General features: G+C 45.4%; 1 protein-coding gene across 6 annotated transcripts in view; it reads right to left on the bottom strand.

Annotated features, from left to right (window-relative positions):
- Positions 1-2121: 2121 nt before the first annotated feature.
- The window catches only part of KLHL3 (kelch like family member 3), a 121193-nt gene continuing 105554 nt past the window's right edge, over positions 2122-17760 (bottom strand). For all 6 annotated transcript variants that reach the window (XM_077768684.1, XM_077768688.1, XM_077768685.1 and 3 more), the window contains 4 exons: positions 16830-16958; positions 13223-13363; positions 10821-10964; positions 2122-6655 (listed from right to left, as the gene is read on the bottom strand). In XM_077768684.1, the coding sequence (XP_077624810.1) occupies positions 6627-6655; positions 10821-10964; positions 13223-13363; positions 16830-16958 (443 nt within the window). In that variant the 3' untranslated portion in view covers positions 2122-6626. The remainder of the gene's footprint in view (positions 6656-10820; positions 10965-13222; positions 13364-16829; positions 16959-17760) is intronic.

The following is a 17760-nucleotide window of genomic DNA, read 5'->3' on the forward strand; positions in this document are numbered from 1 at the left end:
TGTGTGCTGTCAGGATGTCCTCAGTGTGGTCACTGCAGGAGACTGGGTCTCTTACTCAAGAAGCTGTTCTGCCAGGCACAGCCTCCCTGCGGCCTTGAGTGTCTGCCTTCCATGTTTTAGGGCCTTGTCAAGTAACCTTCTCCACAAGCTCACAAAAATGGTGTCAGCATCCATATTTTATAGTCGGAGGCACTGACGCTGAGAAGTAAACGCTGGCTTGAGGCCACAGCCTCACCTTTCCAGAGGCCACATGTGAATCCATGTCTCCTCTAATGCTTCTGGTCTGAACCACTAGGCTGACCTGTCTTGTGTCACTTTATGAAATGATTGCCTCTCACTCTGTCTCCCCCAGGTCTGTGTCTGGATTTCTGTATGAGTGGTATCTCTGGCTGTGTGTGCATGTCTGTGCATGTACATGTGCACATACAGGCATCTTTCTCATGACATTTTCCCTCCCTCTCTCCCTTTGTGTGTCTCATTCTCTCTTGCTTGGTGGCAATTTCACACCCCTTCCCCAGGTGTCTGTGAGTCTGCCCCCCGTTCTCTCTGGGTGCCCATGTTTCTCTCCCCGCCAACTCGAGCCCTACGAGCACCCCATACTCTACCTGTTGTTTTCCACCACTTGAGCACTCCTCACATACCTTTCTTCTTCTCCTGTGACTAATTCCTGAATGCTGAGAGATAGGCACAGGAGATGCAGACAAAGTCAAGCGCACTGTGTCCTCTGGGAGTTAAAAATCCACTTTTCCAAGTTTGGGGAGGGATCTGGCCAAGAAGCCCCCACTTGTCCCTTGGTGGCTCTGGCTTGAAGATGAGCCTGACCCTTCTGAGCTGTCTGTCTGTCACCTGGAACTGGGAAGAACCACTGACATCCTGAAGAATCCTGCAATTGTCCAGTTGGTTAACCAGAGAGGAGCCCAGGTTCCCAAGGAGGTGGATTTCACAACTGCAGCTGAGCCAAGCCTCCAGGCCTGCTTAATAAGAGGCTCACCTACCATATGGTGAAGCCAGCTCAGCTGGTCATTTTACTCTTAGGATCGGACTCCTGGCAACCACAGTTACTCATGAGGAGGAGGTGGAAAAGGGACAAGGCAGAGCAGCTGATAGGAAATGTCCAGCCTCCAAAAGGCAATGCCACCTCCCTCAGAGGTTGTCACAGGGATTAAAGATCAAGTTCTAAAGCATTTAGCAGTGTCTGGTACAAAATAAGTACGTAATCAAATGTGGCTACCGCTACTATCATCATAGTGACAAATATGATTATTAACCATAATAGAAAATGGAGACATCATTGGTCCAAGTGGCCAGAAAAGTTGGGCTTCAGCATTCTTCTTGAGCCATCTTTGCACTTTGCAAGGACTCCTAGGTGCTCCTTAGCACCTCCTCCTCCCCTCATTACCTCCTCAAGGCTGTAGCAACAGAGGACTAAGGACACAACTTGACACAGCAACCATATCCTGGCTCCATCTCTCTGCACAGCTGCTACCTTCTGCAAGTTACCTAACCGCTCTGCATTTCATATTTTCATCTGTGAAATGAAGACAATAATAGTAACTTGGAAGACCATGAGGAGGATTAAATGCATTGAGAGAAGTAAAGCACTTAGAAAAGTGCCTGGCACATAGTAAATACTCAATGAATAAGTGCTATTATTTCATATGCCTTGGTATTTTATAAAAATTCAAAAGTTGTACACATTTAATAAAATATAACTGTTATTTGTACACTTGATAATAAAAACATAACATCTGTAAAATCTCCAGGTCTTATTAACAAACTTTTAAAAATCAATGTTTGTATGTAGCCAAATCTCTATTTCCTCTTCCCTTTGCCTGAGACCAGCACACCCACCTTACAGCATCACTAGACAGTTGTCCACACCACCGAACACCACTTAAGAGAACACCACTCAGGGCCTCACAGAAGAAGGTCTTTGTGGGTGTGGCTCTATGCTGCAAAGCCAGAGAAGAGACCAAAGGAACTGAGACCTGTCTAGCAGATCTTAAAAAAAAAAAGTTTTTAATCTGAAGATATGTGGGAATAAGTCTGTCCTTTTCATGTCTGAGACACAGTGGAGAGCCTGGACTATAGAAATGAAATACTGAGAAAGTTTTTCACAGTTCAGCTTTTATTAAAATTAAAGTCACATGAAGTATGGGAAACTAGAACTTGATTCCTGTTAAAATAATACATTTGAGTAACGGTTTCTTCAGCTATCGGTGTAACCAATGGAGCATATGACAAGCGTTCTTTTACAAGATATATGGTCTCTAACATCTAAGCAGAGAATACCAGAGTAAGGACCCTACTGATGCAATGTATTAACAGGGTGTCAGTCACCAAGTCTGCCTGCCTATAGACAACCACATTGGCAGAGCACCCACACAGACATACACATTCAGTGTCTTGAGTCTTCTTTCAAAGTATTTCATACATCATATACAAATTAAACAAGAAGGCCAGCAAGGGTCCTTTATTGCCACTGAAAAGGGGGGAGATAATTTTCAATCTCAAGCAGAGGCAAGAACATAGTACTAGGGCAATTTGTTTCTTCAAATGCCAGAGTCACATGCATTCCTGCCTGGGTTAATGTCACACCCACACGTCACTCAGCCCTGTGACAAAGGCTGTGCAGGGACTGCTGAGGTTCTGATTATCCACTATGGAAGAAGTCTCTTCCATTCCCAAATGTCCAAAGTGCTGCCGGCTCACCTGCTTGGTCACATAGCACACACAGCACAGATGAACATGAGGGGCTTAGGACTCTAAATAGTGCAAACACTTAAAAAAAAAAACAAAACATTCCAACCTCCTTGCTTCTCCAGGTGAACAAAGCCTTAAAAACTCCAGCTTGGAATATGAGTTTGCTCAACCGCCCAACCTGATCCAACAAGGTGCAAATGGGGAGCATGGAGGCAATTCAAATGGCACCTGTCCCAATAATAATAAAAATAAAGATTTTTTTTTTAGTGAGACTAATGGCAGATAAATACACAAAATAGAGCCTGGAGTACAGACACAGCTCAAGAAACAAGTAAGTTTTAGGTGTAGTGTGAGTATCTGTAAAGTACATGCTTAACATATTCGTAGGGTTCACGAAGAGTGACCCCTCTTTTAAAGTTCACAGACAAGTTACTTCCAAACGGGACATCATCCAGCAACAAAAGCCTTTAGCTGGTGGAAGCTTCAGAAGAACGAGGAGATCGAAAAGAATGAGGACTGGTTTGCTGGGCCTAGGAAACCCCCGGGAGTATGTACTGGAGAGCAGGCCTTTCTCTGGAGCTTCTCCATGCCACAAAGTGCCCAGCTTAGTGCCAGTGCCAGGCAGTGACCAGCACCAGGAGATGGGCCAACCAGCCTCACCCCTGCAGAGAGAGTGGATTCCAAAAAAAGTGGACAGGCAATCTAGATGGCTAATAGCTGGGTCAGGCTAAATGTTAGTCCCTAAGCAATTCAAGAAACACCAGTGATTGTGTTTTCCAGCACTCTCCCTTGAATATGGTCTAAGAGAACTCAAAGTCAATGAGATTCTTCTCCGGGGAACTACTGAAAAATCAGTTTTGGAGAGTGAGAAACAAAGGGAAAATAGCTACAGGCATGAACTTTAATAGTGAATGACTTATGGAACAGAACACTTCATCATCATGGATAAAAAAAAATCAATTCAAATATCCTAAAAAATTATCTTATAAAAATATCTACATTAAAATTTTAGCCTGAAAGCTTTAGCTTCAATTTCATAAAAAGGCAATCTTTGAAAGGATCTGGCTCAGGATTATACAAACATTACACAACAGATATCAAAGTAAGACAGCTCAAAAATCATGCTGGGGGATATTGCAACTGGTTTGTCATGAAATAGAATTAAGTATTCTTATTGCATAGCAGAAAATGAGGTCACTGTCATTTGCATAATACTGCAACTTTTTAGAAGGAAGAGATGCCATTAGGTACTTAAGAGAAAGAACTTTGGAATTCAGAGTCTGACTTCCATGTTGTCCAAATCAGTATCCCAGTGGCGTCTAAGGTGCTTCTAACCTTGGGCCGCCAATTCCATTTCATTACTGTGATCAGCTTTCAGATACACCAGCGGCAAAGCTGAATTCACAAGCAGTTGGCCACCACCCCAATGCGGGGGTGAAGGATTCGCATAGACTTGAAAACAAGTCTGTTGTGTCCACTACAGAGAGAGAATCGTACCTGGTGATAAAGAGACAGCAGGTTTTAAATGGCATCTGTGTGCAGCCAGAGCAGCCTGGCTGGTGGTGACGTACCAGCGTTCTAGTCCCTGTGAGAAAGGACACGTGACGATGAAATGAACATGGCCTCAGTCCTACTACCAGCAGGGAGCAGTGCTTCCGGGAAGGGAGGCAGGAGGTGGAACCAATAGCAAAACTCCAAAAGCAGAAAACAGGGAGAAAACTAGCTCTCAGGGAAGATGAAAAACATAACGTCCCCCACAAAAGCACGGAAGTCCAGCTCCCGGGTATTGGGAAACGGGGTGGGAAGTTGACCTTTAATCTGAAATCAGAAGCGATGTGAATAGCACATATCGGATCCCAACACCCAACCCCATCCCGGCCACACACCAAAACAAAGTCCCAAACCTTCCTCCAACAGAGAGGAAGAATATTTGCAACAAAACGCTCATTCCATCAGCTTCCAAGCCAGAACCAGGCAGCGCTCTGAAACCATAGTCATCTGCAGGGCCAGCTGAGAACACAGCACCCAACTGAAGAGATGCTTTGATTCCTTTAGAGGCATTTCCTCCAGGCCCAACAAAGCTGGGTATTTTAGCCTCTTCCCGAAGCCGCTAAAAATTCCGGATGCCTTGGTGCTGCTCTCCAAATGTCTCACTGAAATAACATCTGCTCAACATCAGAAGATATTTCTTCTTCAGGAGAGTTCAATGTTTAGTGCACAAAAAAATATACAGTAAATACCCAAAGCAGCCAACCAGCTAGGGAGGCTAGTGGCTTGCTAACTGCAGGGGTAAGCTGGGGAGATGCCAGTCTCCTGCAGCATCTGCTTGGAAATAGCCCAGTTCTACCAGAAGTCTAACATCAGGTTTCATAAAGCCCCTTAGTTCCTGTAAGTGGACCCCAAAATCAGAGAGGGTTGAACTCCAGCCCCCGCAGTGTGAGGCAACTCTCCAGACACAAGGCCTTCCCTCCTTATGCCAATAGAAATGACTTGCTCCTTTAGGAAAGGCTTTATGTTTCTTTGCTTTTTTTAATGAAAATGATTCCATGTGCCCTCAAATACCTGCCCTCTCCAGATGCTTGAAGTTCTGCTATTAATTTTTACCTGTGAATTAGCAAATCTCTTATCAAGCTCCTCTTTTAAAATGTAAATATCACTGAGAGAGATCACTCATCTGGGGCATTTACCACCATCTCTTCCCTCTCAGGAAAACAATGAGGAGGTGAGGATTCTGAAGGATGGAGAAGGGGTATAGGCCCTGGAACAGGAGGAGAGCATAAGAAAAGAAAGATGAGGACATTGGACAGACCTGACCACTGCCATCAAGTCCTGAGGGCCAGCCCCAGCTGCTATATTCTCCTTTGAAGTCATCCGTGTCCATCTAAATCACATGTAACCCTACCCAAAGTAGGGGCAAAACTATCTTTGGGTTTGGAGGTAGGGTGACCCTTTATTTATCCTCCAAACCAGAATACTTCTGAGAGTAAAAGGAGATGCTGTGAAAAATTAAGCCTAGAGAACAAGTATACATGGGGGACTGCCCTATCACAGGAAAGCTCAGAAGTAGGATCCACTCTGAAACCATTTTGGGCAGGAACTACCTTACCACTTTGGTTTGTTTTTTTGTTTTTGTTTTTCATGTATATAGAGATTTTTTTTTTTTCTCCAGTGTGTCACTCAGGGCTTCTCTGAAGAGCTGGTTTTCCCAGCTGAAGAGACACAAACTTTCCCTAACCTGAATCAGAGACCAGTGGCCCAAGGATTAGGCAGTTGTCACCTGCTTCCTGGAGGAGAGCCCAGGGAGGGGCTGGGGAACCCATATGTTCCCAGTTCTAGCACACAGAGGACATGGTGCACATTCAAGAATGCCCAGCTCTTCTGGAGGCAGTGCCAGTAGTCAAAGCCAGTATGTGGGCATGGTCAGGGCAATGCCTTTCTCACCAGTTGCTTTTGGACATTCCTGGCCTCCAGAAGACAGCAGCTTTAGTCATCTCAGGGTTCCCACAGGGCAAATCCAGAAGAGAGGTTTCTGTGATTTGATTTTTAGCATAGAAGGATCAGTAGTAAAGAAATCCAGTAGATTGTCACACATTCCCCAACTTAGTGAAACACCATGTTGTACACACACACACACACACACACACACACACAGACACACACTCCAGGTTCTCAGGTATTCCTATAGAAACACACAAAAAAAGCCCAAAGGTGCTGGAGCTGTCAGGAACCCACTGCTCAGGGAGGAAGCAGGTCACCAGACTTCATGCCGGACACACTTTGCCACATCGCCACATGGGAGGGGGCACTTCAGGCTCCACTGCAGACCCTCACAACAAGTGGTCCCCCAGCAGTCATGGCGCTGCCGTTCTCAGTCACAGGCAGCACCCCTCCCCTCCCGCACCTCCTGGCAGTGGGAGTTGGGGTCACAATGGTTTGTGAATCACAGCAACACCTAAGAGGAAAGGAAGAGAGAGTTAGCAACTTAGCTTCTCCAAAGTTATTCGGAGTCTCACGGAGTTTATGAGTCCAAGTCCATCCTCCCAAGGGCCCCAGAACAGGGAAATGGGTATGTTTGTATGGAAGGGCCTATGGACTCAGGCTGCCGGTGGCTGGCACTTTTCCACTCTCATGGCCAAGTTCCAGCAAGATACTTGAACCCACAAGTACAGTCCTTCAACACCACAGACATAGTGTTAGTAGTCTCCCACCTCCCCCCCTACCCCCACCATGCATCACATGCACACAGTTCCTATGGTAACAACTCCTTTCCTGACCCCAGGACTCCAGTGACCAACACTCCACGCTGTCAGTGGACCCCCAGAGGTGGCTCCAAGGATCTACATCTCTATCACTTTAAGAGAAGTGACAGTGATTCCTGCCTACTTTTATGAGACACTGAAATGAACTGAAAAGAACAGTGGACTGACTTTCTGGAAGTAAGATAAACTGAATTCCAATTGTAGCTCTGCCACCACTCAAGCTGCACTGTGGCCTCAGGCAAGTCCATTTACCTCTTTAGGCTCAGCTCCCATAATATTCAAGGTCACCTAAATGAAAGACCCCTCCACAGCTAAATCCTCTACTTGGAAAAATACTCCATGGATGACTGGGGGTGCTCAGTTGTTAAGCTTCCAACTCTTGATTTTGGCTCCAGTCATGATCTCACAGTTCACGAGAAGCAAGTTCCACATTGGGCTCTGTTGCTGACAGCTTGGAGCCTGCTTGGGATTCTCTCTCTGCCTCTTCCCACTCTTACATGTGCACTCTCTCAAAATAAATAAACTTAAAAAAAATCCAGACATGTCTGTGTTATGGTTTTAGCCAAGTTTGAACCACCCTCAATAGCTAACTTTGTGAATCCACAGGTGACCCTAGAATTGCTCTGTAATGTGGCAGATACCATTGGTTGATTCAGCCAACATCCTTTCTACATGCTGTCCTCTACTGCAGAGACCAGCACCATACACACTCAGATTCCCAGACTCAGGGAAGTGGAAGTGCCATGTGACTCAGTTCTGGGGGAGACCACTGTCAATGCACATCTGTCAGTGCTGCAGCTGTGACTGTGTTCCTTGTCCCTCCTCAGAGAACACTTATGTAGGGCCCAAAGTAGCAGCAGCAGCTACTGGTATAGCTGGCAAAACAGAAAAGGGAGGAGAAACCTGGTTCTCCAGTGATAGTCTGAGCCCCTTGGCCAGCCCCAGACCTCTTACCGCCTGAGACAAATACCATACCATCCTTATTTAAGCAAGTACCTGTCAGTTTTTCTGGTATCTGCACCTGAACAAAATCCTAATTTACAGGTAAGGTATATTGGAATGGTGTAACTGGAGCCTCATTTTAACCTACTCCCATGGCTATAAAATCTGGTTGGAGATGAGACGGAGAGAACATTGCTAAAAGAAATGCCAGGATAGCCCTGTGGTGAGACTGTGCTAAGACATCCGTTGCATGTGAATTCTGAATAAAGGTGTGGACAGGAAAGCTCAGAGGTGAGCAGCAGCAGAGCCCCCAGATGCGGATGGGCTGCCTGACCCTGAGAACATCTTGAATGCACCTCAGGATTCTTTTTCATAAGGCAACATGGTTTTTTGTTTTTCTTTTTAAGTAGGCTCCTGTATTGCTTTTTATATAAACTTCTTTTGATTATAAAAGTAAAATATTCTCATTATGAGAAATTTGGAAAACGCAGAAGAACACAAGGAAAAGAAAATTTCTAATCCCTTCATACAAAGGGAATCGCCATTTAAAAAAATGTTTCTTATGTTTTCAAATGTTTTTTGGACTATTTCCTGGCTTCCAAAAATATTCTGGATCATTTACCAATGGGCTGCTACGTGCCAGGGGAGCTGCTGTACTAAGCGTTCCACGTATCTATACAAAAGTTGTAAGAGACATGGTATGATTTTACTCTCATTTTACAAAGGAGAACACAAGAGGTTTAGTCAGACTGATTACTAATCCCAGAGTCTCAGGGCAAGGAGTAGAATTGGAAATCAAATTCAGATCTGATTCTAATATCCTTTTTCTTCAGTGGTAGCTCTTCAAACGTCCATGACCCAGGACTACCGGAGCGAGCTCACGTGGTATATACCTTATGCATCCTCCCTTTTTAACCTAACAGCCTGTCACAAACATTTTCTTATGACATTAAAAACACTTCCACTGTATTTCACAGTCTAACTATTTCCCTGATGGTAGACATTAAGTAGCTCTCCACCCTTTGCTGTCATAACTAATACTTCAACGAATAACTCTCCATAAATCTCTACATTTCAGAAAACACAATTCAAAATCTATGGGATGCGGCAAAGGCAGTCCTGAGAGGAANGGAAATGGTGGGGGAAAAGGAGAGAGGCAAACCATGAGAAACTCTTGAATGCTGACAAAAACTGAGGACTGACGGATGTGGGGGGGGGGATGGGCATGGAGGAGGGCACTTGTGGGGATGAGCACTGGGTGTTATGTGGAAACTAATTTGACAATAAACTATTGTAAAAAAAAAGCTCTGCATTTCAGACCATTTCTTTACATTAAAAAAAAAGGATTCACTCAGTCAACGGGCTTTAACATAAATTGCACATTTCCTTGTATCCTTCCCACCTGTTTCTAGAGTGGACACACAATAAAGGAGTGGACATGAAATATTCGGCACTTATATGAAATTCTAGCCACTTATGCCTAAACTTTCCCCTCTCATTAAGGCCCAGTAGAAGCCAAGGCAGGGTGTCTCACTCGCCTTACTGCCTCGTACTTGCAAATTCCCTGGTCTTCCCACTATAAATTTAAAAAGAAAATGAAAGTACTGGTTTTAATAATTAATCTTGAGAAAAGAATCATTCTAAGACCAAAATGCCTCTAGCATCTTTATATTTAATTGAGAAAAATCCCACACGAGGAAAAAAAATAAATTAGGCTACAACTGAGGACCTGTATTGACAAAATGTGGTATGAGCCCCTTTAAGCCTGCATGGCACAATCTTCCTCTGCACAGAAATCCAAACAAGACAGAATGATTGACCTTCTAATATAAAAAGGGAATAAGAATATCGTTGGAGTCGTGGGGGAGACTAAAGGAGACAGTGTTTGTAAAATACATAGAGTAATGCCTGACACGTTCTTCTGTGCTCAGTAAATAACTGTTAGCTATAACTAGTCCAGTTTCTGGAAGACAAGATACAAGGAGCAGGGCTACATACCCCTTACGTCAGCAGCACCCTCTGTGGTCCGACCTCCCAGACCTCACCAAACCCATCACACACACTACCCAGAAATAAGCCTCTACATTGGCTTCATTCCTTATTCTTCCCTCCAGCCTCTTGCCCGGAATAGTTTCTCCCCCTCAGCTGGGGAAGTACAAAGGACACGGGCTCAGGAGTCAGACCAGAGTCTGAATTCTGACTGTGCCATTTTTTTAAAGCCATGTGGTCTTGGGCAGGATACTTAGACTCTCCAAACCTCAATTTCATCATGTGTAAAACAGAAAGGTACAGTTCCATTCATCCAGAAGGTTCTTGAAAACATGACAGCAAATGTATTCACTGTACATAACACACTGCCCTGGGGAACAGGGAGGGAGCATCTGGCAAAGGGCAGAGAGCTGTGTGATGGGGGCCCCCCTCAAAGTTTAATCACACCGTTTTTTCTGCATGAAGTTCCTACCTGTCCTATGTTAAAATACGTACAGCATAGCACAGACCAATTAAAAGTTATGTGGACATCATCTTGTATGTCCTATTTCATGTACAGACCTCATCTTTCTAATTAAATTTCTGGAAAACAAGAGCTGTCTCTTACTCTATCTAGGAGCCCAGAAATGGCAGTGAAATTCTAAAGCCTCTTATGACAAATCAGAGCATCCGGAAGCGACTCCCTGGGAAGACGGGTGTGAAAGAGAATTCTGGGGCAACACTCAGGTTTGCTGGGGGAAAGAGTGCTAGTTATGGGTATGCGTCATGGGCACAGAATGGACAAGTGGTGACATGGGACAATTATCTGCCATCCCTGGAGGAGGCGCCGAGTCCGGAGTGAAGTAACCTCATGCCCACCCCCACCCCCCACCGTCTGTGCAGGGGTGGGGCGAGGTGAGGGTGGAGCCGGTGGGGAGGCACACTGACCTGCGTAGCTCCGCCCTGTGCTCATGTTGGTTGGCAGCAGCGTCCACTTGTCGGTGACAGGATTGTAGTACTCCACCGAAGCCAAGTTGCAGGATCCATCGTCCCCTCCGACCACATACAGGAGCCCATTCACTGCACACACCCCTGGGAACCAGAGGCCAGAAGAGACATCACCGGCAAGGCTACCAGTGGTCGGAATGGGTGGGAGACAGATCTGGACGGTCCTGGAGGCACTCCTCCCTCCCTTCAAGGTAGCACAAGGAACTGGCTCTTGGGTCTCATTTCACTCAATGGAAGAACATGCTGATATGAACAGCCACTGGGCTCCAAGAACCCCCTATCTGAGAAGGGGTATCACTGCCACATGGTCCCATGGACAATTCCTGGCCCCTGACCCTATAAATACTTAGAGCATTACCAAGATGGGCCCCTCCCTACTGGAGTGTTGCCTACTGGTGCATGCAGACCTCCCCAACCCAGACTGAGAGAATCTCACCCACACTACTAATGCTCTGCTTTAAGTTTTCCCTGATGAATGGTGTTAGATCCCTTTGGGTTGATGGTTGCGTCTGTGATGCCTTCACGTGACTTAAGTCTAAATCCACACACAGCTGCCAGGGACCAGGTATCCCTCCTGCTCTGATCTCATCGAGGGCTGGTTTGACAGCAAGGTCTCACACAGCAGGGACTCAAGGGTAAGAAACTGTTATTTTGCTCATCAAGAGTTCAAAAATGGCTCAGTGAATTAAGTGTCCATCTTCAGCTCAGGTCATGATCTCACGGTTCGTGAGTTTGAGCACAGTGTCTGGCTCTGTGGGGACAGCTTGGAGACTAGAGCCTGCTTCAGATTCTGTGTCTCCCTCTCTCTCTGCCCCTCCCCTGCTCACACACACACACACTCTCTCTCTAAAAATAAATAAACATTAAAAAATTTTTTTAAATTAAGAGGCCATAGTCCAATATACTATGTCTTTTTTCAAAATTAGATTAAAGGGTTGGCGATGTTCAAAAAGTTGTAGTTATAAGTATTAATGAAGATATATCTCAAACACTGGTAAGAAGATAAAATGTACCACTTTCCTAGATGGTAGTGAAAGCATGTATGCTCACTCAGGCTCAAAGTTTTTACTTCTAGACTTTTATTCTGAAGAAATAATTTTAGATGTGTACACTGATCAGCCAAAGGACCATTTGTAATAACAAAAGCGTTACTGATAGAAAAGGTGGAAATAAATGTCCAACAGAAGATTAGTTATTTAAATTATGATATAGCCATTTAAAATATGTAAATATAGTTCATGTTATAGTAAGATATTCATGGAAGATTGTAAAATGGATTGGAAAAGGAGGTTATAAAACAGCATTACAGTGTGATTCCGCTTGTGCTATTAAAAAACAGAAATGTCTGTATATAAATGTGTACATACACACACATCTACATCTAAAATTAATTCTTGGATTTGAGGTACACTAGCTGTGTTAGGTAATCCCTCAAGTGTCTGTAATCCCTTACTCATATGGTTTAAAGTCAAATGCCAAGTTATATATCATGGTAGGCTTAGGCGATGGGCAAATTAATAAACTCCCTTCTGTTTACACTTTCAACATGTGAGCTACAAATGAGTTTAGCAAACAGGTAACTTGATATAAAGGAAATAAATCTGCCAGAAAGTCACCTAGTTGTCTTTCCAGTCTGGGAAGCTAAGCTAAGTCGACACTTTCATAGAGTAAAGAGGCATAAAATAAGATATACCAACATAGGACCCAACCCAGAGGACAAAGTTGTCAAAGGAAAATAGTTTAATAGGGATGTCAGCCTTCCGGAATAAAAAATCTAAACGCTCTAAGAGAAGTCATTCCTACAGGAAGGAAAAGGGGAAGGGACAGAGAGACAGGAAGTACAAAGCAAGGAGTATGCGAAGTGTTCCCACCAGAGAATGAATACGGGGACTTATCCTCACTAAAAGGAAGGAGATGGGTTTCAAGTGGGAAGTGAGGGGCTTTCAGAACCAGGTGCTGGCAAAGAAAAGATAGAAGCAAGCATCATTGCCTGACCATGTCCACACAGCCCTGTACTTAGCTGCCTAACAGGGCCATTGGACAGGGGGCTTCAATGGCACTCAGAGGGCTTTTCTGGGTCTGTGCCCATGTGTGCACAAAGTAATCACCCTTTGCTGCAAGAGGAAGAACCTCCTGCATCTATATAGGGGACCCTGTGGCCAGTTTTTGTGGCCCCCAGCTGTTCCCTCTCCTAGCCCAGAGCCTACCTGGCAAAGGGATACTCCCATTTCAAGTACAAGCTCGGGCCCAGGTTCTAGGAGTCTCTCCCCTCTGCTTTGCTTTTAGAGCTAGTGTTTGCCCCCAAACACCACAAGGGCAGAAAGAAAGAGTGGTCATATTACCTGCGTTGCGCCTGCACATGTTCATGTCTGCCACCTGCTTCCAGGTGTTTGTTCCAGGATCGTAAACTTCAACACTTTTCCTCACCAGGGGTCCATCATGCCCACCTGTGGCATACAGCTGTCCACTGAGGACGCCGACCCCTGAAAGGCAGAGCACAGTCATAAGTATACATATATATGTAACATGTAGGTGACTATGTATTCATAAAATGGGGAGAGAGGGTTCATACACCAAAAAAAAAAAAAAAAAGACTGAAAGAAAGAAACCCTCCAAAGCATTAGAAGCAGTTATCTCCAGATGGTAAAATGACATTTGTCCTCCCATTGGCCTGGGTTGCCAAGTCTTCCTACTTGTATTCCCCTGCCTTCAATTCTATTAGTTGAGTCAGAGGAGTTAAAACTGGCAACTAGCTGTGCAGCAAGTGCATTGCCATCGTTACAGCGCCGACCTCCCTGCGTCCCTGAGGCAGAGCCTGTTTTTTCTACCACGTACTCTCCTCTTGGCTTATATACGGGCATTATGTCACTCCTGATGTTGACAGTCCTGAGAGGGCTTCTAGCATGGCATCATGCGTGGGATTCAGAGTCACCTTCTAAAATTCTTCAGTGCAGGTCACAGAAGGAAGGGGGTTAGAAAGAGCAACAGACCTGGTGTCCGGAACACGTGGGGTCTGGACCTGTGTCTCTAACTTGCTGCTGGGTCAAACTTCCCTTTCCAGGCCTCAGTTCTGCCATTTGCAAAGTGATGTGGCACACGCGCTAGTCCGCCCCATCACAGGACGTATCTCCATCAGGTGGGGAGATTTTGAAAAGATAGATTCCAGGGCCTTGCTCCTAGAGGCACTAGCTAGGACTCAGAAAATGAACCTCAGATGACTGGATATGCATACATGTCAGACCCAAAGACTCAATTTCTAGGATACAAACTTCACATGGATAAGGACCCTGTCTTATTCCATCTGTTTCCCTGTGCCTGATGGTACTAGGTCCTTGTTTGAATGACAAAATATGTAAAATCCCATCCAGCAATTATGCTGGTATGCTGGTGGTTCCTCACAGTTGCCCTAAACTAACAGCAGATGGTGGTGTTGTATCAACAGTGGCTATCTAATGGACCGGGTGTAATGAAATTCAGTGTGTTCTAAAGCAGCCTCATCTGCCCCTCTCCCATGCCCAGCAGGAACCAGCAGAGCCTGGGTCCCAGAGATGGCCTCTCTACCCTCCAACCAACTGTTAGCATCGCTCACACCCTACTGAAAAAGCAAGCAGCATTCCAGGTACTCAGGGTCTCCTCTGCCCTTCTGCAGCCTCCTTCACAAATGTTCATGCTGAGGTCTCCTGGACCTAAAACCACTGTGGCTCCTGGCACTTCAAAGGGCCAGAGGCAGCCAGGGGCCAGAGTCTTCGGTTCTTCAGCCACCAAAACACCCAGTGTGACAAGTATGCAGATTCTCAACTCCAGAGGTGAGACTTCCCCAAATCTTAGGGATGTGAAGCATGTAACAAAAGCTGACCTGAGGCCAGGGCTCTGACAGTAACTTGAGTTAAGAGTCCACCTCTGGGAGAGGGAGCATTCCCTAAATTGAGGTCATCCAGGGCCATGGGCGGTACAGTCACCACCATCCAGGGCCAGAACAGCCCCAGGAACTCCACACAGCAACAAGACCTGAGCAGCTTGGCAGAGACAGAGAGGTTTGCCTCCAGAGGCAGATCTCTGGCAGAGGAGGCTGCTCTGTGCTGGGGCTCCACCTGGGCCTGCCCTCCACACTTGCTGCTTGAGACGCTCCTAAAAGCAGCCCCATGTTGGGGCGCCTGGGTGGCTCAGTCAGTTAAGCGTCCAACCTCAGCTCAGGTCATGATCTCACGGTTCATGGGTTCAAGCCCCGCATCGGGCTCTCTGCTGACAGCCAGCTCAGAGCCTGGAGCCTGTTTCGGATTCTGTGTCTCCCTCTCTCTCTGACCCTCCCCTGCTCCCACTGTCTCTCTCTCTCTCTCTCAGAAATAAATAAAACATTAAAAAAATTTTTTTTTTGAAAAGCAGCCCCATGTCTCGGTGCCACTCCACTCCTCCTGAGCTGTCCCTACGTCCTTGAGCTTTGAACTTACTCTCACACTTAAAGTCACAGAGGATTCCTAGGAAGTACAAACAAGGCTCTACCAAGATTCTCTGAACCAAAATTAATAAAAGACCTCTAGGAAGGGAGAGGAACCATGACATGTGTGAAGTGAACTGGCTCCTGAAGAACAACTACTGCAGCCCACTCATTTCACATCTGAAGACTTAGGAGCCAGAAAGGGGTAGGGACTTGTTCAAGGTCAAATGGCAAGTTTGAGCAGACACAGCACGGAAGCATAAGCCTCCTGACTTTCAGGCATTTGCTCCATGTTCAGGGAGAGCCAACTTGTCAGAATCAGCAGAGACAAGCTTACTTAAAATAGCATTCCACAGGGGCACCTGGGTGGCTCAGTTGGTTAAGTGTCCAACTTCAGCTCAGGTCATGATCTCACAGTTCATGGGTTCCAGCCCTGCATCAGGCTCTGTGCTGAACGTCTGCTCAGAGACTGGAGCCTGCTTCAGATTCTGCGTCTCCTTCTCTCTCTGCTCCTCCTCCCCTCACATTCTATCTCACTCTGTCTCTCAAAAATAAATGGATATAATTTAACGGGTATTATATGGAAACCAACCTGACAATAAACTATTTGTAAAAAAAAAAAAGGCAAATTCCCTAAAATTGCTCCATTTTCTGAATTTTTAGCCTAAAATGTATAGTTTTATTTTACCAAAACAAAAATAAATATAAATCCATTTTTTAAAAATTAAATAAATAAATGTAAAAAAATAGCATTCCACATACAAATGCTTCTTAAATGGGACCATACATCTTTTTCTTTTCTAACTAGTGAGCACACAAAGGTTTCTGAATATTAAATTGCATTAAGGAATGCTGAGCAAGTGGTCATGTGTTTGGTACTATAAAGTGAGATCACAATTCAGTCTTCAAAAATAAAGAAAAAAATACACAAAAAAGAAAGACCTTGAGGACATTATGCTAAGTAAAAGAGGACAAAGACAAATAACATATGATGTCCACTTATATGTGGAGTTAAAAAAAAAAGCCCATAATACAGAGAACAGACTGATAGTTGCCAGAGACAAGGGGTTAGAGGAAGGACCAAACGGGTGAAGCGAGTGGGAATCCTGACCCTACCAGTTATATGACCTTAAGCAAATCACTCACCCCCGGTCAACTTACTTTGTGTTAAGTGGAATTTATGTTGTGTCTACCTTTTGGGGGACAGTGGCGAGGATTAAATAAACTGAAGTACAGGAGGTGCTTTTTAGGATGGCACCTGGCACACAGCGAGCCTTCACTTTCCAGGGATGCAGTGACTTCCACAGGAATGGAAGGGGTGATGGTGAGGAGAATATCCCCTGGGAGAGGTTAATTTGGAAGTGCTTTTGTCGAGCTGGAAAGGTGCTAGTGAGAATACAGATGTTAAAAGGAAAGAACAGGAAGGTGAAATAAGGTAGAATGTTCAACTGTTGGTCTTGGGACCCACCTGGGAGCAGATCAGACAGAGCCAGCCCCCCGAGGCTCCCTCATACCTGCGCCACTGCGGCGGGTGCTCATGTCCGCCACATATGTCCACTCATTGGTTGCCGGGTTGTACTGCTCCACGGTGCTCAGGCATTGGCGGGAAGCCCCATCATAACCCCCGACAGCATATAGCTTCCCTGGAACAGACAAAGTGGCTGAGGGTGGTGACAGGGACATTGGCACAGAACTGGAGCTTGGCTGAAGCTCCATCATTAACCTACTGGGCACCTTCACCTCCATGTGAGTTCAGGGGCGCTTTCCTCCAAAGGGACCACAAACCAGACTATGCATTCTTCACATTTCTGCCTTCTACTTCCTCTTAAGCCATGAGGCTACTTAAAGCACTACAGAGCACCTTTCTAAATAAGCACCCTAAATAAATACCCAATGCAAACCTATGGCTTGGCACCACCGGACTCAGCATACTCTTGCTAGCAAACTATATTGTATCTTTTCCAGAATAAGGCACTAGAGAAATAAAAAGCTAGCAGGGCTCAGCCACAGGCAGACAGGTTGGCTTTTTGGCTAATGGCTTACAACAGCACACAAAACAAACATGGGAATATATACTTCAGTGAGAATACAAACCCTGACTTGACCATACTGTGTGTGCTCCATCCACAATTCCAGCAAATGGAGCATGTGGATGCAGCACTGTGTGTACGCCCTGTGCTGGGGTGGCTGGAATTCATTCATAGGCTCCCTTGTGATCTTTGAGCCATGTGCAAGATCCCTGAAACACCATTAGCCATTTTTAAAATAAAAATACCATAAGCTCCTATCTAAAGGCATCATTTCTGGGGCACCTGGGTGGCTCAGTCGTTTAAGCCTCCAACTTCGGCTCAGGTCATGATCTCACGGTTCGCGGGTTCAAGCCCCACGTCAGGCTCTGTGCTGACAGATAGTTCAGAGCCTGGAGCCTGTTTCAGATTCTGTGTC

Source organism: Crocuta crocuta, unplaced genomic scaffold (assembly GCF_008692635.1).
Source record: "Crocuta crocuta isolate KB4526 unplaced genomic scaffold, BGI_CrCroc_1.0 scaffold64, whole genome shotgun sequence".
NCBI classification, from domain to species: Eukaryota; Metazoa; Chordata; class Mammalia; order Carnivora; family Hyaenidae; genus Crocuta; species Crocuta crocuta.